Source organism: Ruditapes philippinarum, unplaced genomic scaffold, assembly GCF_026571515.1.
Source record: "Ruditapes philippinarum isolate M1 unplaced genomic scaffold, ASM2657151v2 ctg9_1_1_1_1, whole genome shotgun sequence".
NCBI lineage: Eukaryota > Metazoa > Mollusca > Bivalvia > Venerida > Veneridae > Ruditapes > Ruditapes philippinarum.
In genome coordinates, this window is record NW_026865571.1 from 772,962 (window position 1) to 791,034 (window position 18,073).

General features: G+C 32.9%; 1 protein-coding gene across 1 annotated transcript in view; it reads right to left on the reverse strand.

The window, feature by feature from the left end:
* Positions 1-18,073, reverse strand: part of LOC132729583 (ral GTPase-activating protein subunit beta-like) — a 55,576-nt gene that overhangs the window by 17,973 nt on the left and 19,530 nt on the right. The window contains exons 6-13 of the mRNA XM_060715365.1: positions 16,796-16,819; positions 15,916-16,002; positions 13,888-13,956; positions 13,197-13,341; positions 3,939-4,042; positions 3,369-3,497; positions 2,372-2,482; positions 1,849-1,944 (exon numbers count right to left, since the gene is read on the reverse strand). Coding sequence (XP_060571348.1) covers positions 1,849-1,944; positions 2,372-2,482; positions 3,369-3,497; positions 3,939-4,042; positions 13,197-13,341; positions 13,888-13,956; positions 15,916-16,002; positions 16,796-16,819 — 765 coding nt within the window. The remainder of the gene's footprint in view (positions 1-1,848; positions 1,945-2,371; positions 2,483-3,368; positions 3,498-3,938; positions 4,043-13,196; positions 13,342-13,887; positions 13,957-15,915; positions 16,003-16,795; positions 16,820-18,073) is intronic.

The window sequence follows — 18,073 nt, forward strand, 5'->3', positions numbered from 1 at the left end:
CAAGGCTAAGAGTTTTAATATATAGTATCAAACAATTACTATCATTTCAAATTTTCCAAACTTATCTAAAGGTTTCATATTCTTTAAATCTTTAAGCTTTGTTTAATACTGTGTAAGCCTACAACAAGTTACAGTTTACCTACATTCACTTATGTAATGGACTTGCCCTGCTTTAAGAAAGGAATATTCCCATTTTTAGATCAATAAACAAGAACTGTCGTAGGACAGTAACGCTCGACTATTCGAAAAGTTGTCACAAAATTGTTTCATTGAGTATAATAATGCTTACCTAAATGAATACATAAAATTGTCCGAAAAGGTACAAACCCTTCAGTAGTTATGGAGATACCGTCTAAAAAGCAAAAATTTACCTAGAAATTCCAAGTCGAAAAAGGGGCATAATTATCTAAAAAAGCAAATCAGAGTAATGGGACTTGTGCCAATCATCTTAGATAACCACAGAAAACAAGTGTGTGAAGTTTCAATCCATTCCCTTCAGTAGTTATGGAGATACCAGCTTACACGCAAAAACTTAACCAAGAATTTCTAAGTCAAAAAAGGGGCATAATTATGTAAAAAAGCAAATCAGAGTTATGGGACTTGTACCAATCATCTTAGATAATCACAGGGAACAAATGTGTGAAGTTTCAATCCATTCCCTTCAGTAGTTATGGAGATATCAGCTTACACGCAAAAACTTAACCAAGAATTTCTAAGTCAAAAAAGGGGCATAATTATGTAAAAAAGCAAATCAGATTTATGGGACTTGTGTCAATCATCTTAGATAATCACAGGGAACAAGTGTTTGAAGTTTCAATCCATTCCCTTCAGTAGTTATGGAGATACCAGCTTACATGCAAAAACTTAACCAAGAATTTCTAAGTCAAAAAAGGGGCATAATTATGTAAAAAAGCAAATCAGAGTTATGGGACTTGTGCCAATCATCTTAGATAATCACAGGGAACAAGTGTGTGAAGTTTCAATCCATTCCCTTCAGTAGTTATGGAGATACTAGCTTACATACAAAAACTTAACCACAGGGACGCCGACGCCGACAAATGGGTGACTGCATTAGCTTGATTATTCTGCGAATAGTCGAGCTAAAAAATCTAAATGCCTAGAGAATGAGTCCTCTTCAGATTGCAAAGTCTTGTAAGCCTCTACATGTATAACATAATATGTCTGTATATAGCATTTAAAGAATGTATCATACAATTACCATTATCATGTGAATGAGTATGAAAATCAATCAATTACCATTATCATGTGACTGTGCATGAAAGATCATACAATTACCTTTATCATGTGACTGTGTATGAAAGATCATACAATTACCATTATCATGTGACTGAGTTTGAAAATCATACAATTACCATTATCATGTGACTGTGCATGAAAGATCATACAATTACCTTTATCATGTGACTGTGTATAAAAGATCATACAATTACCATTATCATGTGACTGAGTATGAAAATCATACAATTACCATTATCATGTAACTGAGTATGAAAATCATACAATAACCATTATTATGTGACTGAGTATGAAAATCATACAATTACCATTATCATGTGACTGTGTATGAAAATCATACAACTACCATTATCATGTGACTGAGTATGAAAATCATACAACTACCATTATCATGTGACTACCATTATCATGTGACTGAGTATGAAAATCATACAATAACCATTATCATGTGACTGAGTATGAAAATCATACAATAACCATTATCATGTGACTGAGTATGAAAATCATACAATAACCATTATCATGTGACTGAGTATGAAAATCATACAATAACCATTATCATGTGACTGAGTATGAATATCATACAATTACCATTATCATGTGACTGTGTATGAAGTCTATGGTAGGAAGATTCTGTATAACTGGAGTCTGTAGATTCATTACTCAATACACTGGCCTGACTAGCATCTGAAAATACATAAACCATATAAAATTTTGCCAATTATTAGGTTCTGAAGTATTTCCACTGTAACTTATATGGTCATTAAATTTGAGAGAGAACAAGATATGCAAAGTACAGGTTTGAAACAATAAATGTGCAGCTTCATACCGCTATGTTTATTCAAAAGAAAGAACTAAATGTATTTCACATGAAAGAAGGTAAAGTCGCTGTCATGAATTGAAAGCACAAATATAGGGGCAAGCAACTTGAAGTCTGTGACTTTATCCATCCTGCCTTTTTTGGGGATTTAAAACAATATTTTAAACACAGGTGAGATAATTACAGGCTAAATTGAAAATCTTTGCAAAACTACTAATTCTTCCTTAAAAGGTGAAGTTACAAGTTTTCATGTCTGGTGCATAATGTTAACAAACTGTTTGATCTAATACAAACCAGCATGTGGATCAGTGGCATCAGTCTGATCCTCATGTTGAGGTGGTTGTATAGTAGCATGGTCTGCCTCCTCACACAGGGCTAGATCCTGTATCAACAGCATTAACCCTCCTGCAAATAAATACAAACCATCTGACAGTTATAACATAAACAGACTACCCTGTGTCATTTCATACTATTTTGAGTGCTGATAATTATTCACAAATATTTTGTTAATATATTACTCAGCAACAATAATCAAATTACATATAATAAAATAAGAATATTGGTCATACATATGGATGGTTCCAAAAAAGCCTAAAACATTATCCTATTATTAGAAAATTTAGGAAAATCTATTTTTAGCCTCAGTGGCCTTGACCTGAATACAATCAACCAGAAATCAAACTAAATGACAGTGATCCATGGAACATACCAACACATCAAACTTTTAAGATAACACACTATAAATGAATCAACATTGAACCACGGTAAGTGTAATGGAAGGAAGGACTGAAACATTCTACCAAGTGGGTAGTATGAAAATAATTCTGTGTATCAAAAATATGTAACACATCATTTCCTACACTGACAGAGGGATAATAAACAGGCATCTGATTTATTTACAAAAAAACAATTTCAAATGATTCTATACATATCAACCAAAGCAAGGCTAAATTTCAAAAAGTTTTGTCAAAGATAATTACTCTAAGTGCATTCTTGAACTAATTTCACAAACAAGGCAAAATTAATGTCTTACTTCATGACTGAGATAAAGTATAAATATGAAATTCTGTAAAATTATTTCCTATGGAAAAAAATTATTTTTATGTACCCTTTACTGAATTTGTGCAACAGACTTGTTCTAATATAGTTTTGAAAATGTGAGCCGCTCTTTTAAAGGATTTCATTGTCCGAATAATGAAATTAAGAATCTAACAGAATATTGCCCTGTCAGACTCTATGGAAGCAGGTAAATTTATCATAAAATTTAAATTGATAATAATATTTAACTTACCAAGAAGCATCTGAGTGTTAGCCGAGTCTGTCTCTACAAACAATGCTTTAAACAGAAGTTCTGTGGTACGTGACTTCAGGGATATAAACGATATTGTGTGCTCTGGTGTACTCTCATTAGATAGAATATCTGAAATATAAAACTTACCAAATGAGGTATTAAATTTACAAAAATCTATAAGCTATGTTGTTAAACATTTGTGATACTTTACAATTAATAATTCATCATGAAATAATATCATTGACACTAAGTTTTGCAGGAAAAAGTAACTTGAAAATAACAAATCCACCCAGTGCTCCATTCCCCTTAAATGACAAAATAATTTGGTATATTTTATCAAATAATGTATTTCTTAACTTACACCTGTCAGAGCATTTAAAATCAATTAATTAATCAATAAATCAATCAATCCAAATCAATATCATTATTATCTTAAAACTAATGCTACAAATTAATGTTTTTCAGATATTTGATTAGAAACTGTCCAAAATATTTCCCAATGATAAGGCTTGAGTTTGGTCACTATAAATTTAATTTGATACAATTGTTATGAATGAGAATCAAATATACCTTTAATTTCCAAGTCTTTGAAATGTTGTGGAAGACATAACATAGAAAGAAGGAGGTGAACACATGCTTTCCTTAACTCTACACTTGGTATCTGTTCACAAAGTCTGTAATAAAATATACATCTTGGAGGATATTAGTGAATATTTAACGGTTTATATATGATTTTCTTGCATATCAGACAGGATTATTTACTGTTTCGGCGGTGCTAGAAAACCCTGTCTGACACCCCCAATGTAAGACAAGTTGCGTGCTTTAAAGGACATTATTGCCGCACGCCTTTTATGAATGAATTGCGTTCTAAGGATGATGTCCTTTTTCCGTTAGGAATGAAGTTTGTAGGTTCATATGCTACTATAAGAAAAAAGTGCTTAATGAAAATATCGGTTTTCGTAATTTCTGTCCCGAGAACAAATGACATTTACAGAGATCTGCCAAGAATTTTAAAGTACTGGGCCCTGGGCCCACTTGGTCTGAAAATGATGGGACATTTTTACCAAAGTATGGGCCTAGGGAAAATAAGTAAACATTGACCTAAATAACTGTTAAAAAGTTTGTAATAACTGTTAAAAAGTTTGAAGATATTGAATTTCCCTGGTAATAAAACTTAAATCATATTTTATGACCAGTGGTTCATTTTTGGTTCAGTACTTAACCAATAATTAAAAATTATGCCTACATGGTAACTTTCTAACTAATATTAATTGCAGGCAAAATATTTTTTAAATGGCTGCTCAAAAATTTGATATGCAAATTTATTCACATAATTTCTGGTTCTTACTTCTAATGTAAATTTATTCACATAATTTCTGGTTCTTATTTCTAATGTCTAATACTGTGCATTATCCATTTAATTGTTCCTACTTTGCACCAAATGTCCCTTTGCCACTGTATATTGACGAATTTTCTTGCCCCTTGTATGCCTCCGTGAAGACAGCATACATCAAAGCCACTTGCCGACATGAAAAAAGTCATGCACAATGTTTCCCTGATTCGTTAATCACCCTGTCAAATATTCTGATGACGAAATAATCATCTTTTTTCACACTTTACAGCCAAAGCTTGCGTGAACTTGAATGACCTTAGGGGTGATCCAGTTGTACACCTGTCAGATTATACTGTAACTTACAGCATTTCTTAAAATAGCAACACTTTTTTTTCAGTTACCGATAATCATTTTAAATATTAAGTAGTTGTATAATTTGTTTGTTTGTTTTATTGGATTAAATTTACGGTAGTAGAATTGAGTATCTGTGTGGGAAAGGGAATATGAGAAGAAATGCGGTAAATAACATGGACAAAAGCTATAGGTGAATGGATAAACTCAAGAATATGCGTTATTACAGGGGAATGGGTAACATGTTGCTGTTTTTACCAGTTTTGACTGGATGACTAAATAACCCAGCAGACAGTTTTGTTTTCTTATAACCCTGGCTAAGATTTTAGATGCGCCCATGGCATTTTGCTGCCGATTTTCCTGCGCCATTCTCATTTTTTTAGCGCCAATGGTACAAAATCGCGTCCTCGGGAGATCTCTGCATTTAATATGCAAGAAAAAGAATCAAACACTGGCTGTCGGTACAGACGGAATATCTAGCTCTCGGGAAACTGTTTAGCAAAACTTGGCAGAGCCTCCTTACCGCTGTTAACAGTTACCCTCGTGCTAGATATTCCGGTCTGTACCAGCAGCCTGTGTAATGTTTCTTTTTTGATGAATAAAGATTTTATAATATGAAAATGAATGCCATTCCTAAAAGCTGCCTGCCAATTACTCTGTGGTAAATAATTGAAATAGTACCTTTTGACAATATCTAAATCTAAATTAGTCTCAACATATCAGGTAAAGCTTAAATAGTATCTGTATCAGTGGACATTTAGCAAGTCAATCATTCTGTAGGTGTACCATGTCTCGCTCATATAATAACATGTACCTCATACTGACTTTCTATTTTTATCTAATCATTTACAGACTAGTTTAGTCATCATGTAAAATGAAAGCCCTGAAAAATAATCAGACGACAGCTTTTGGCTTCTAAACCCCAACTTCTGTATCTTTAAAGTAATCCCTTCATCTTTAAATTCCTTTTAATAACAGTTGATTGCTTAAAATTTAGCCTGCTGGTGGTGACCCATTCACAGAATATACCCATGTGACCATTGCACACCAAGATCACCAAGCACATCTGATCATGGTTCACACTGTTTTTTATTTAGTCAGTACAGATTTTGATTTTTTCCAAAGAAACAATGAATGGTTTTGTCTAGACTGAAAGAGTGACAATTCCAATTTAAGATACTTAGTGGGCTAAAGGTTGAAGTTCAACAAACAAACAAAGTCAATGGAGTTAAAAATGTTTTAGAAAATAAAACAGGTAAGTATATATCAAATAAGTAAGACAATTTTCTGTGTCAGATTCTCGGTCATATAATCATCATGTTGTAAGGTGTAGTGATATGTCTGACTTTCTTACACAGTCTCATCATTCACAGAAATATCCTCGGTTATAAATATGATAGAACATTTAGCCATTTCTAAACAACTTCATAAACTTCCTCAGCATCCCAGTACATTATTTGTTATAAAGATTTTTGACAGGTTATATGGCCCTATTAAACAGTTGTTTTGAAATAACAGCAAGGGTTATATTACAAACAACAGTTTATGAATGGTTATATAACATGTCAATATGAATACTAATAAAGAATTTATGATACCGCAAACTTCTTTTATTTTTTTTTGAGACAAAATGTGAGATAAATAAATTGACAGCAGTCCTGTTTATAAAACTATATAACGTCTTGAGTGTCCAATGAAAAGCGACGTTACAAACGAATAGTATCATAAATACTTATAAAGTAAGATTTTGAATTTTGATTGACTATACATGAGACAAGTCTATAATGTTATTTCTGAACTAAATATAGTTCTGCATCTGATAAGAAAATCGTCCATCAAGTTGTATTTGTTTAATTGAATGCCTTAAAAGATCTGACTTTCAATGAGTGTCTTCATTTGCAGAACTATAAGAGTTTAAAATAAAATAGCAAAAAATAGTAAGAACATTTAAATGTTTCCAGTTGAATCTACTGACATGAAAATTACTTGTAGAACTAAATCTGAAGGGTACATACCAAACAGTTTTAATATGTGAAACATTACTATTGAAGTGTAACCTTGACCATGTAACCTAGTGATCAAACATAATTTTACTACAGAAAATAAATTTAACCAATGACTCCTGTCATAAAAATTTTGTCAAATAATTTAAAGTATTAACAAATTTATTTTAAATATACTGGCATGCGAGCAGTTTCCGTACAAAAATCGTAGTTACTTAATCATTATTTTTTATTACGCTCACTCATCAAAATTTGAATGTTACACATCAATATTCGGCTCGTCACACAAATCATGGAAATTTCATCATGTTCTAAACATAGAATAACCCTTAGTTATGAGGCCTCATATGGGGTACCGAAATTATCCATTATTTTGTATGAAGAGAAGTAGTTCCCGTACATAAAATTTAACCCATTATAATTATACAATTTTTTTATATCGGACCTATTTTTCATTTATAATTGTTGAACAGACCATTTTCTAAGAGATAAATAGATGTAATTTAGAAAATAGAAAGTAGACTAAACGCGTGTATCTATTACCCGGTACCGTTACCCCCAACGCATTCACATGCGATGGCATGCTTGTATGCATGATATTTTACGCATCAAAGCCATAAAATTATTTTCTATAGTAATATTGGTCAAAATTCTGATAACTAAACAAGTTTTCATCACATTGCCTTCTTATCTGTAAACAGGTGGTATTAGTGGAAAACCCTTTAACATGCCTCACGTGTAAGTATATTTGCACATGCGCGCAAAGACGGAATTCCCCCAGATAAAACAAGGTCACGTTTTGACAACGCACAGGTGAAAGTGATTTTAAATGAGACTTTTTATACTTACTGCCGAACTGACACTTAGATTTTGTCTCGTTTATGTATCTGCTTGATTTGAAATGAATTTTTGAAGAATGCATGTAAAAATCAAGCGTTTAAATGAAAAATACGGGTACTGCTTCTGTACGGGAACTGCTCGCATGCCAGTACCATATAAACAATAATTCTGTATAAACCCTGTTAAAGCTGAAAAATTACTTGCAAAATGGGATAACTTGATATTGAAATGCCTAACACTTACAATGGACAATATTAAAAAAAGGAAGCAAGAATTGTTCTTACACAACAATATATCTGTCGGGGTAATATAGTTCAGGAAAATAAAACAATAAATGTCTGTATCAGATCATACTGTCAGTCAATCAACTATGGTGACATGTTCCGCTTGTTTAATAACATGTACCTCATACTGACTTTCTGCTTAATCTAATCATATACAGACTAGTTAATTTATCATGTTTTACTTCTGATCAACCTAATTAGTGTAATGAACTCACCCTGTTAAGATTTTGGCCTTAATACCATGCTCATGTTTTATTGCAGAAATTTATTGGAATCTAGGACAGTTTTTATTGAATATGTCTGAATGCGAAGAGTATGAGAATGCAAAAACTATTTTGGGAAGCTGCATTCCCTGTTACTAGTTTATTTGGTCCTTTCTTAACTGTTATTATCAATTATCAGTATTTTAAAATATCAAATGTGAACATACATGTATATCTAATACAAAGAACAACATTAAAATGCTAAAAGTAACCATTTGCCTTTGTCATCAGTAGAAACAGGCTAGCCTGTCATTTTTGTCAGTCTGACCAAGTTTTATCAACTTTAAATTTTCATCTTCATATCCCCATAATAAATAATGGACATTCTAAAAATTTAAGGCTGGACACATTCATTTAAAAATACAGCAGGTTAAAGGGGCTTCCAGGAAAAAAGAAGCAAGAGGTCCAATAATCAACACTAATCTGTCTCAACACTAATCTGAAGGTTTGAATGTTCAAAGTTTCTGTATCAGATAAAAAACTTAAGTCAATCATTTGAAGAGTAACATGTTGGCTCGTTTATAATAACATGTACCTCATACTGACTTTCTTTTTGATCTAATCATATACAGACTGGTTAAATCTTACCACTGATCCCTCTTATTAGTGAAATTTGCTTGCCCTATTAAGAATTGTGACTTTTAAAATTGTTAATTGACAAAGCATAACATTAAATAGGCTAAATTAACCATTTGCCTTTGCCATCAGTCTGGAGACAAAAAAGCTAAAGAGTAGCTTGCTATTCCAGCTTTATACTGTTGGGTGACCAACTTCTAAAATTTCCATCTCCATATCCCCATAATCTAAAATGGATACACAGGATATTAAGGAAGGATTCTGGAAACAAGAGGGCCATGATGGCCCTGAAGTCGCTCACCTGTATATAGGCCCCCGAAGCGGGGCCAGTTTAAATCCCAGGGCTTTTATTTGAACAAACTTGGTAGACACCCATTAGAAGATGTTTCATTCTAAACATCTAAGGTCTAGCTGGTCAAGTTTTTTCTTTACACATATAGTTAAAAACAATGACACACCTGGGGCAGGGCCAGTTTTGACCCAAGGGCTTTTATTTGAACAATCTTTGTAGACACTTACTAGAAAATGTTTCATGCTTAATATCTAAACTCTAGCTATTTGGGTTTTTTCAAAGAAGATTTTTAAGTTTTTGCTATACACATATAAGGAAAATCAATGTCCCCCGGGGAAGGGCCAATTTTGACCCCAGGGCTTTCATTTGAACAAACTTTGTAGACACTCACTAGAAGATGTTTCATGCTTAGTATCTAAACTCTAGCTATTTGAGTTTTTTTCAAAGAAGATTTTTTAAGTTTTTGTTATACACATATAAGGAAAATAAATGACCCCCGAGGCGGGGCCAATTTTGACCCAAGGGCTTTTATAAGAACAAACTTGGTAGACACTCACTAGAAGATGTTTCATGCTTAGTATCTAAACTCTAGCTATTTGGTTTTTTTTCAAAGAAGATTTTTTAAGTTTTTGCTACACACATATAAGGAAAATCAATGACTCCTGGGGCGGGACCAATTTTGACCCCAGGGCTCTTATTTGAACAAACTTGGTAGACATCCATTAGAACATGTTTCATGCTAAATATCTTAGCTCTAGCTCTTTGGGTTCTTTAAAAGAAGATTTTTTTAAGTTTTTACTATATGCATATAGGGAAAATCAATGACCCCCTGGGGCGGGGCCAATTTTGACCTCAGGGCTTTTATTTGAACAAACTTGGTAGACACCCATTAGAGGATGTTTCATGCTAAATATCTTAGCTCTAGCTCTTTGGGTTCTTTAAAAGAAGATTTTTTTAAGTTTTTACTATATGCATATAGGGAAAATCAATGACCCCCTGGGGCGGGGCCAATTTTGACCCCAGGGCTTTTATTTGAACAAACTTGGTAGACACCCATTAGAGGATGTTTCATGCTAAATATCTTAGCTCTAGCTCTTTGGGTTCTTTAAAACAAGATTTTTTAAGTTTTTACTATATGCATATAGGGAAAATCAATGACCCCCTGGGGCGGGGCCAATTTTGACCCCAGGGCTTTTATTTGAACAAACTTGGTAGACACTCACTAGAATATGTTTCATGCCAAATATCTAAACTCTAGCTATTTGAGTTTTTTTAAAGAAGATTTTTTAAGTTTTTGTTACACACATATAAGGAAAATAAATGACCCCCGAGGCGGGGCCAATTTTGACCCCAGGGCTTTTATAAGAACAAACTTGTTAGACACTCACTAGAAGATGTTTCATGCTTAGTATCTAAACTCTAGCTATTTGAGTTTTTTCAAAGAAGATTTTTTAAGTTTTTGTTATACACATATAAGGAAAATAAATGACCCCCGAGGCGGGGCCAATTTTGACCCCAGGGCTTTTATAAGAACAAACTTGGTAGACACTCACTAGAAGATGTTTCATGCTTAGTATCTAAACTCTAGCTATTTGGTTTTTTTTCAAAGAAGATTTTTTAAGTTTTTGCTATACACATATAAGGAAAATCAATGACTCCCGGGCCGGGACCAATTTTGACCCCAGGGCTCTTATTTGAACAAACTTGGTAGACATCCATTAGAGCATGTTTCATGCTACATATCTTAGCTCTAGCTCTTTGGGTTCTTTAAAAGAAGATTTTTTTAAGTTTTTACTATATGCATATAGGGAAAATCAATGACCCCCTGGGGCGGGGCCAATTTTGACCCCAGGGCTTTTATTTGAACAAACTTGGTAGACACCAAATAGAGGATGTTTCATGCTAAATATCTTAGCTCTAGCTCTTTGGGTTCTTTAAAAGAAGATTTTTTAAGTTTTTACTATATGCATATAGGGAAAATCAATGACCCCCTGGGGCGGGGCCAATTTTGACCCCAGGGCTTTTATTTGAACAAACTTGGTAGACACTCACTAGAAGATGTTTCATGCCGAATATCTAAGCTCCAGCTCTTTGGGTTTTTTAGAAGAAGATATTTAAAGTTTTTTTCTTTTGGTTGCCATGGCAACCAGAGTTCTGCATGGAATTAAATTCTTTGAACAATTTTCAAAGGTGACCACCAAAGGAACATTCCTGTGAAGTTTGGATGAAATTGGCTTAGTGGTTTATGAGGAGATGTCATTTAAAGTAAAAGTTTATGGACGCCCGGACGGACGCCGGACGAAAAGCGATCACAAAAGCTCACCCTGTCACTTTGTGACAGGTGAGCTAAAAAAAAACAAAGCAAGACAGGTTCAAAATTAAACACCTTAGTGGAGAATATCCAGGAAAGTCAATAATTATCTGTATCAGATAAAAACTTAAGTCAGTCATTCTGTAGGTGTAACATGTTTGGCTCGTTTATAATAACATGTACCTCATACTGACTTTCTTTTTGATCTAATCATATACAGACTGGTTAAATCACCTCATGTTTATTCTTTATCATTTGAATGTCCCCAAGTCTTATAAAACCAGAACTACATGTATTGGTTTCTAAATAATCATGTCTTTTCTTTCATAATGTACTTGCCCCATTAAGGATTGGCAATTTTCTATTATTATAAATATTTAACATTTATCAAAAGATAACACAAATAAAATGCTAAAAATTAAGCATTTACCCAGCTGGAACTAAAAATGATTAGCCTTTGCCATGCAGTCTGACCTGGCTCAATTCTTTTAGCTGAATAAGTAATAGAAAGAGCACCGAAACACGAGGCTATCTGATTTGTACGAGGGGCGTAGCCCCCGAGTATAAATCAGATTGCCGAGTGTTTTGGTGTTCTTTCTCTTTTGTATCATAGTCAAACATAAAAACACGTTCCCTGTTGTCACAATTTTAAACCCCGGGAAAAGTAACCAATGATCGAGCATCTGAATATGATATTTCTGCCGCTTTCCCTTTCTTTGCCGTCACAATATGTAAACCCCAGCAAAAATGAGCCAATCAACGGGCATGATCTGGAATGCGGGTAACTGATACCTGCACTCCAGTTACCGCACTGTGCATGTCTATGTATAAGATTTAACTCTGACACTTTTTCAACAGAAAGGTCCCCAAACTATGATACAACTTATAATTATCATCTTGATATCCCCAAATTGATATTGGATTGTTCAAAATGTAGTAGCTGAACACATAAATTTAAGAAATTTAGTAGGTAAATGACAGTTAATGAAAAACAAAGCAAAGGGGTCAGCACAACACAATATCTGTCAGGAAATATGGTTCAGGAACAAACAATAAATGCCTGTATCAGATGATTCTATAACTCAATCAACTGTAGGGCAACATGTGTGGCTCATATTAGAACATGTACCTCATACTGACTTTCTACTTTATCTAATCATATACAGACTGGTTAAGTCAAAATGTTTCATTTCTGACCAAATGTGTTCAAAAAATTCAAGGATTCAAGAATATTTTCAGTAAAATGCCAACAATTAAAAAGCTTAGCAAAACAGATTCTGGTTGGAAGTAGGGTGCAGATATAAGAGTTTACACAAGTGGTGATGGGATAGGGTTGAATCTCATCCAGGGTTCAAAAGGATGGCTGTCCAATGGACAGGTTGACCCAACAATCTCTCAAATTTTTGTTAAAATTCAATCACAATAATTATGACATACATGTACTCAGATTTTTTTCACTTCATTTTGTAGCAAGGAGGTGCAGGGGTATCCCATCTTCCTAAATATGCCCACAAAACCAAAGATACATGCCTCTAGTAAATGCTAAAATGCTCTAAATGTTAAATTATTACATACCTGAACTTTGGCACAAGGTCATGTAATACGAGTTCAAGAGAGCTGAGAATATGTGGCACGAGAATCTGTGCACCAGCTAGGTCAACTCGAAGTAGGTCACATGAGTTGAACAGTATGTTTGATAGAACTGGACCACTCATATTCTACAATATAATAAAATAAACATACAAATAAATAGAAGCATTTTGTATTATGTAAGTCTCCATAATTTTTCTATAAATTAACAAAAAACATGGCAATGCAATGAAATCGGGCTTCAAAGAGGAAACTTTTTTTCTAAAACTATTTTTCTAAAACAGTAACCTTGACCTTGATCTAAAGGAGCCCAGAAGCAATCCCAAGTTTAGGTCTCCACAATAACTCTTTGCTTAAATTTTAAGGGTTTGATTTACAGCATCTTCATTCCTTTAGTTCTAGATATCTAACTGGAAACCACCTGTTTTAATTTCCCACTTAAATGCATAAAAATTTTAAAAAATTGAAAACCTTGTCACAAAATCCGCTTGTCACTAACATAAGCATTCAACCCCTAAAAACCAAAATTCTTTAAATAAAATCTAACCATTTTGTTTGAATGACGTCCATCTTTTAACCCTATTTAGTCAACCGCACACTAAAACCAATAATTTTCCTCACTTTAAAAATATTATTATATAATAACCATATAAGAAAATTTATACAAAACACAACCCATCTGTCCTAAGCCCTAATACAATTGCAAATAAACTTGAATAGTAAGCTGGGTAGAAATTTCCCCCCACTTTTATGAGCACAGAACAGCCTACATAATTTCCACAGGCCCTTTCTGCCCTTTTCCAGCCTCAAACGTGTTATCAAGAATGGAGAGGTCTTTCTGGGGACAAGAATCTATCGCAGTGATTGGGGGACGAATTGAATCAATTAACGAAGTTTGTTCGTCTATGTTCTGACCTAGTTACAAAGAGAAGAACAGTAATTTATATTTATGTTTTTGTTAATTTTTAGAAAAAAACTTTTGAATCCAAAATGCAATTTTATATCTAGTAAATTTACGGGAATTTTGGAGCCTAAAAAGAATCTATTCCTAAAGGAACCTACAAAGACTTAATCCTAAATTAACAGAGGAAAACAGAGATAAGGCATTCTTAACATTGTTTCCCCCTTAAAATAGAAAACTTTATTTCATTTTTTTAAAACAAAACCCCTTAATACAATTTTCAAAGCTTTTTATGGGAAGGAAACTCCAGTTTGCGTATTTCAAACACAATGGGGTAATTGTAAGAACCATCTAAAATCCTTCACAAGAAACAAACATTGTCTCAACATAATGAAAGAATAATCTATTTGAATGATTTTAAGTGTAAAGCTAATTTTGCATATCTTTGAATACAGATTATTACCCCTAAAAATGTAACAAAAATTAGAAACTTACCAGATTTTTATGCACGAAGATTTTAACAATCGCCGGGATGCATAAACACCATGAATCCAAACAGGTTTAAAAATAATTTTTAACATTTAGGTTTCGCCTGGTGCCAACGGGGAAAACACTGTCTAATGACAACAGCCAGGTAAGGGCACTGGTGGTGTAAATGCACTTGAAATTTTGTTAATTCTGAAAGCCTTTGCTTCCTGAAATTTATATAAAATTTACATTTATCACCAGCCCTCATCAATACCATTATCAAATTTTAAAGGTTTTCTATGATAAAATAATTTCAACAAAACTTGCCCACCAGATTTTAGTTTAAATACAAATTCATTTGAAATTCTATTTGTTGGAAAGCTTATATTGCTTACTGAAACACTGGCCTAAAACTGTTTTGGGGGAATAAACCAGAAACTAACAACCAATAAATATTTTTGCTCCAGAAACAACACTATCCCTGACGGGGCTTGAACCCATGGCAAACCAGCAATCCTTAATTATATGTCATTTAAATAAACACACAGTCATCCAAACCATACATTTATAGTCAAATAATTAAAGTAATGCTAGCAATGTATATTACTACCAGACAAATCAAATTTTTTCAGGATAAAAGCCAACACAACAATGAAAACTAAAACAGGTCTTTCCGATTGTCCGTAAATGATGAATGAAAACTTAAAATTATCCACCGAACCATCGACCATCAATCCACCTGACCATCGACCACATTGTTATCATATGAAAATGTGCTTTTGATAATTTCTATAGAAATGCTCCCATAATTTTAAGCTAAACTGACCTCTTTATTTTTATCTTTTACAAGGCAAAATTTTAAGTTTTTGGGGGGTTCTTTTTCCCCCCCCCTCAAACCCCAACCCCAAAACCCTTGGTTAAAAAATCATATGACGGACTACCATTCCTTTAATGGAAAAAAATTGGGTACCTCTCAGTGTATTATTATTGCCACTAAAGTTTTATGAAAGAACCTGGCCCTCCCAAATAACCAGTCAATAGCAATGCCTAAAATTTATCATTAAATTCAGGCATCCTAAAATATCAGAACCACAACAATGGTGTTTCAAAATATCTTGAAATCAACATCACTGTCCCCAATGGTTTTAAAAGGGGAATTTCCGAACATTCTTCAAGATTTACATTTCCAAGAAAAACCCAAAACTGGGGTAGAAAAAAAAATTAAAAAAAGGGAAAAAACCCGGGAAAAATTTAAATTTAAGTCTTTGACAGTTTGTTCTCAAATCAACTTTTTATTATTTGTCCCTGTTTTGTCAAAAATTGAAAAATTCCTACTTCTCTGAGTAAGTGGTGCTGTAATGGCTGCCAGTGGGCGTGTGGACTTTCTCTGACCAGGTGGGGTAGGTGGACCCATCACAGACGCTACGGGGCAAAAACCCAAATTTTAAGTAAACATGTTTTTTTCCTTTACATCTTTTTGGCAATACCAAAAAATTATAATTTTTTCAAAACTTTTTTTTTTATAAAATTTTTAGTAATTGAAGGGGTTCAATATAGAAATTAAGCAAAAATTTAATAAATTTATTTTAAATTAAATTTTTCTTTTTTCCATTGTTATAAAATAAAATTAAAAATAGAATTTTTCAGCATTCAAACCAACTTTCGCTAAAAACGGGCGGGTTTTAAGACACTTTGGGTCACTTTAGTGAGTAACATTTTAAAACCCCTTTCATAAGAAATGGGAATTTAACATTTTATTGAAATTTAAGGGCCCAAAAAAACCCCCTTTCCCATACTTTAAATTTCAGTCAAAACTGGTTTTGGTGAAAAAAAACCAATTAAAACCATGGCCCTTTTTGTTTTTTAAATTTAATTTTGGGTTTCTGCTATAAGATTCGAACCCAATGGCAGTGAGGGGCAGGTTGTGTTTATACGTAACCTAAAAATGCTTTACTTACCTAGAAATGCATTAAACCTTATAAGACAACCCCCAGGCCCTTTTGTAGAATATCTGTGGTAATTTTTGCTCCAGATCATTCATGTTGTCTCCGGGTCAATCCAACTCTTCGCTCTCCCATTGCAAATTTCAGGAAAACATCGTGTTTGGCTAATAACCTCTGGGCTGGCAAGGTCCAAACAGGGTTCCCTGTATCAATGTGTAAAGAAGCGGAAACCACTCTGTGCTATACAATCATCATCATGTCCCAACGGGTACCAGCATTTCCACCATCTTCTTCAGCTGGAAAAATATAGAAAACAAATTTTTGCCTGCTATCTGAACTTTCAAAGAAAAATTTTGATTTATAACTATGGTCAACAAAACAATTCAATTGTGTTAAATCCATTTCCTTTCGCATTCTTGGGTTTTAACTTAATTTGTTAATTTGGTTTCAAACAACCATTATGACCTGAATAAATTAAATTGATTAAAGCCATCATATACAAAAAAAAAATTGTCAAAAAAAGTTTTAAAAAATAAATGTAAAATTAACTTCCAAAAATTACCAATAAGTGTCAAAAATAACTTTCAAAAGAAAACCAATCCACATTCATAGCTAACGGATTATATTTTTGAGCTTATTTAAACCATGAAAAGTAAGAATTTTCAAAATAAATCATATGGAAAGATAGCTCTTTAGTAAACAAGTTCCGGAAAAATCTGGCCCAACATAAATTTGACGAATCTTTGAGGTAAGGGCTATGGATTAAACCCAGCCACTGATAATCAGAGCCTCGTGGGTCGCCAGTGATACCATCTTTACGGAAAGGGTTTTCCATAAAAGACGGTGACGGGAAGCAAAACTTCTGACAGGCAAGTAACCATAGTTAATAAACGCTCAACACACCTACATAGATGACTCCAATCTATCTAAAATATAAAGCATAAATAATCAAACAACATACACATGATAATGTTTTTATCTTAAAAAGGAACTTATGAAAACTCTGAAAATTCTGAAACTAAAATGACAAAAAAATGCCTTGTTAAATATGGTAATATTTAATGCCCGTTGAAATGTATATATAACTTCAAATCCCTAAATACGGTCAATTTTATCATTTTTATTATTCACCCAAAAAATTTTCAATTAATTAAAATCTAAAAATAAATTAGAAAACATCCAATTAATTATCAAAAAAAGAAAAAACAATTTGTTGTGTTTAGCAAAATCTCCCAATTATTTTTTAAAATAAAAGATCCGAGTTTTTTTTAACCTATTATAACATGTAAATATTTACTTTGCCGATATTAAAATCCATTTTTTTTTTTTCATGAATATAAAACATTTCATTGGGCATAAAAATAAACTTATAATGAAGCGTTTATTTGGTTACTACATGTACATCTAAATAAGTTAATATACAACAATTGAATAAATAAATTCATTAGTTGACTATTACTTATACTTTCCTTTATTTATTAAAAAAATATCACTATTTAAACTCATTTAACAAAAAAGGAAGTCATGATAATGTAGCAAAAAAACAAAAA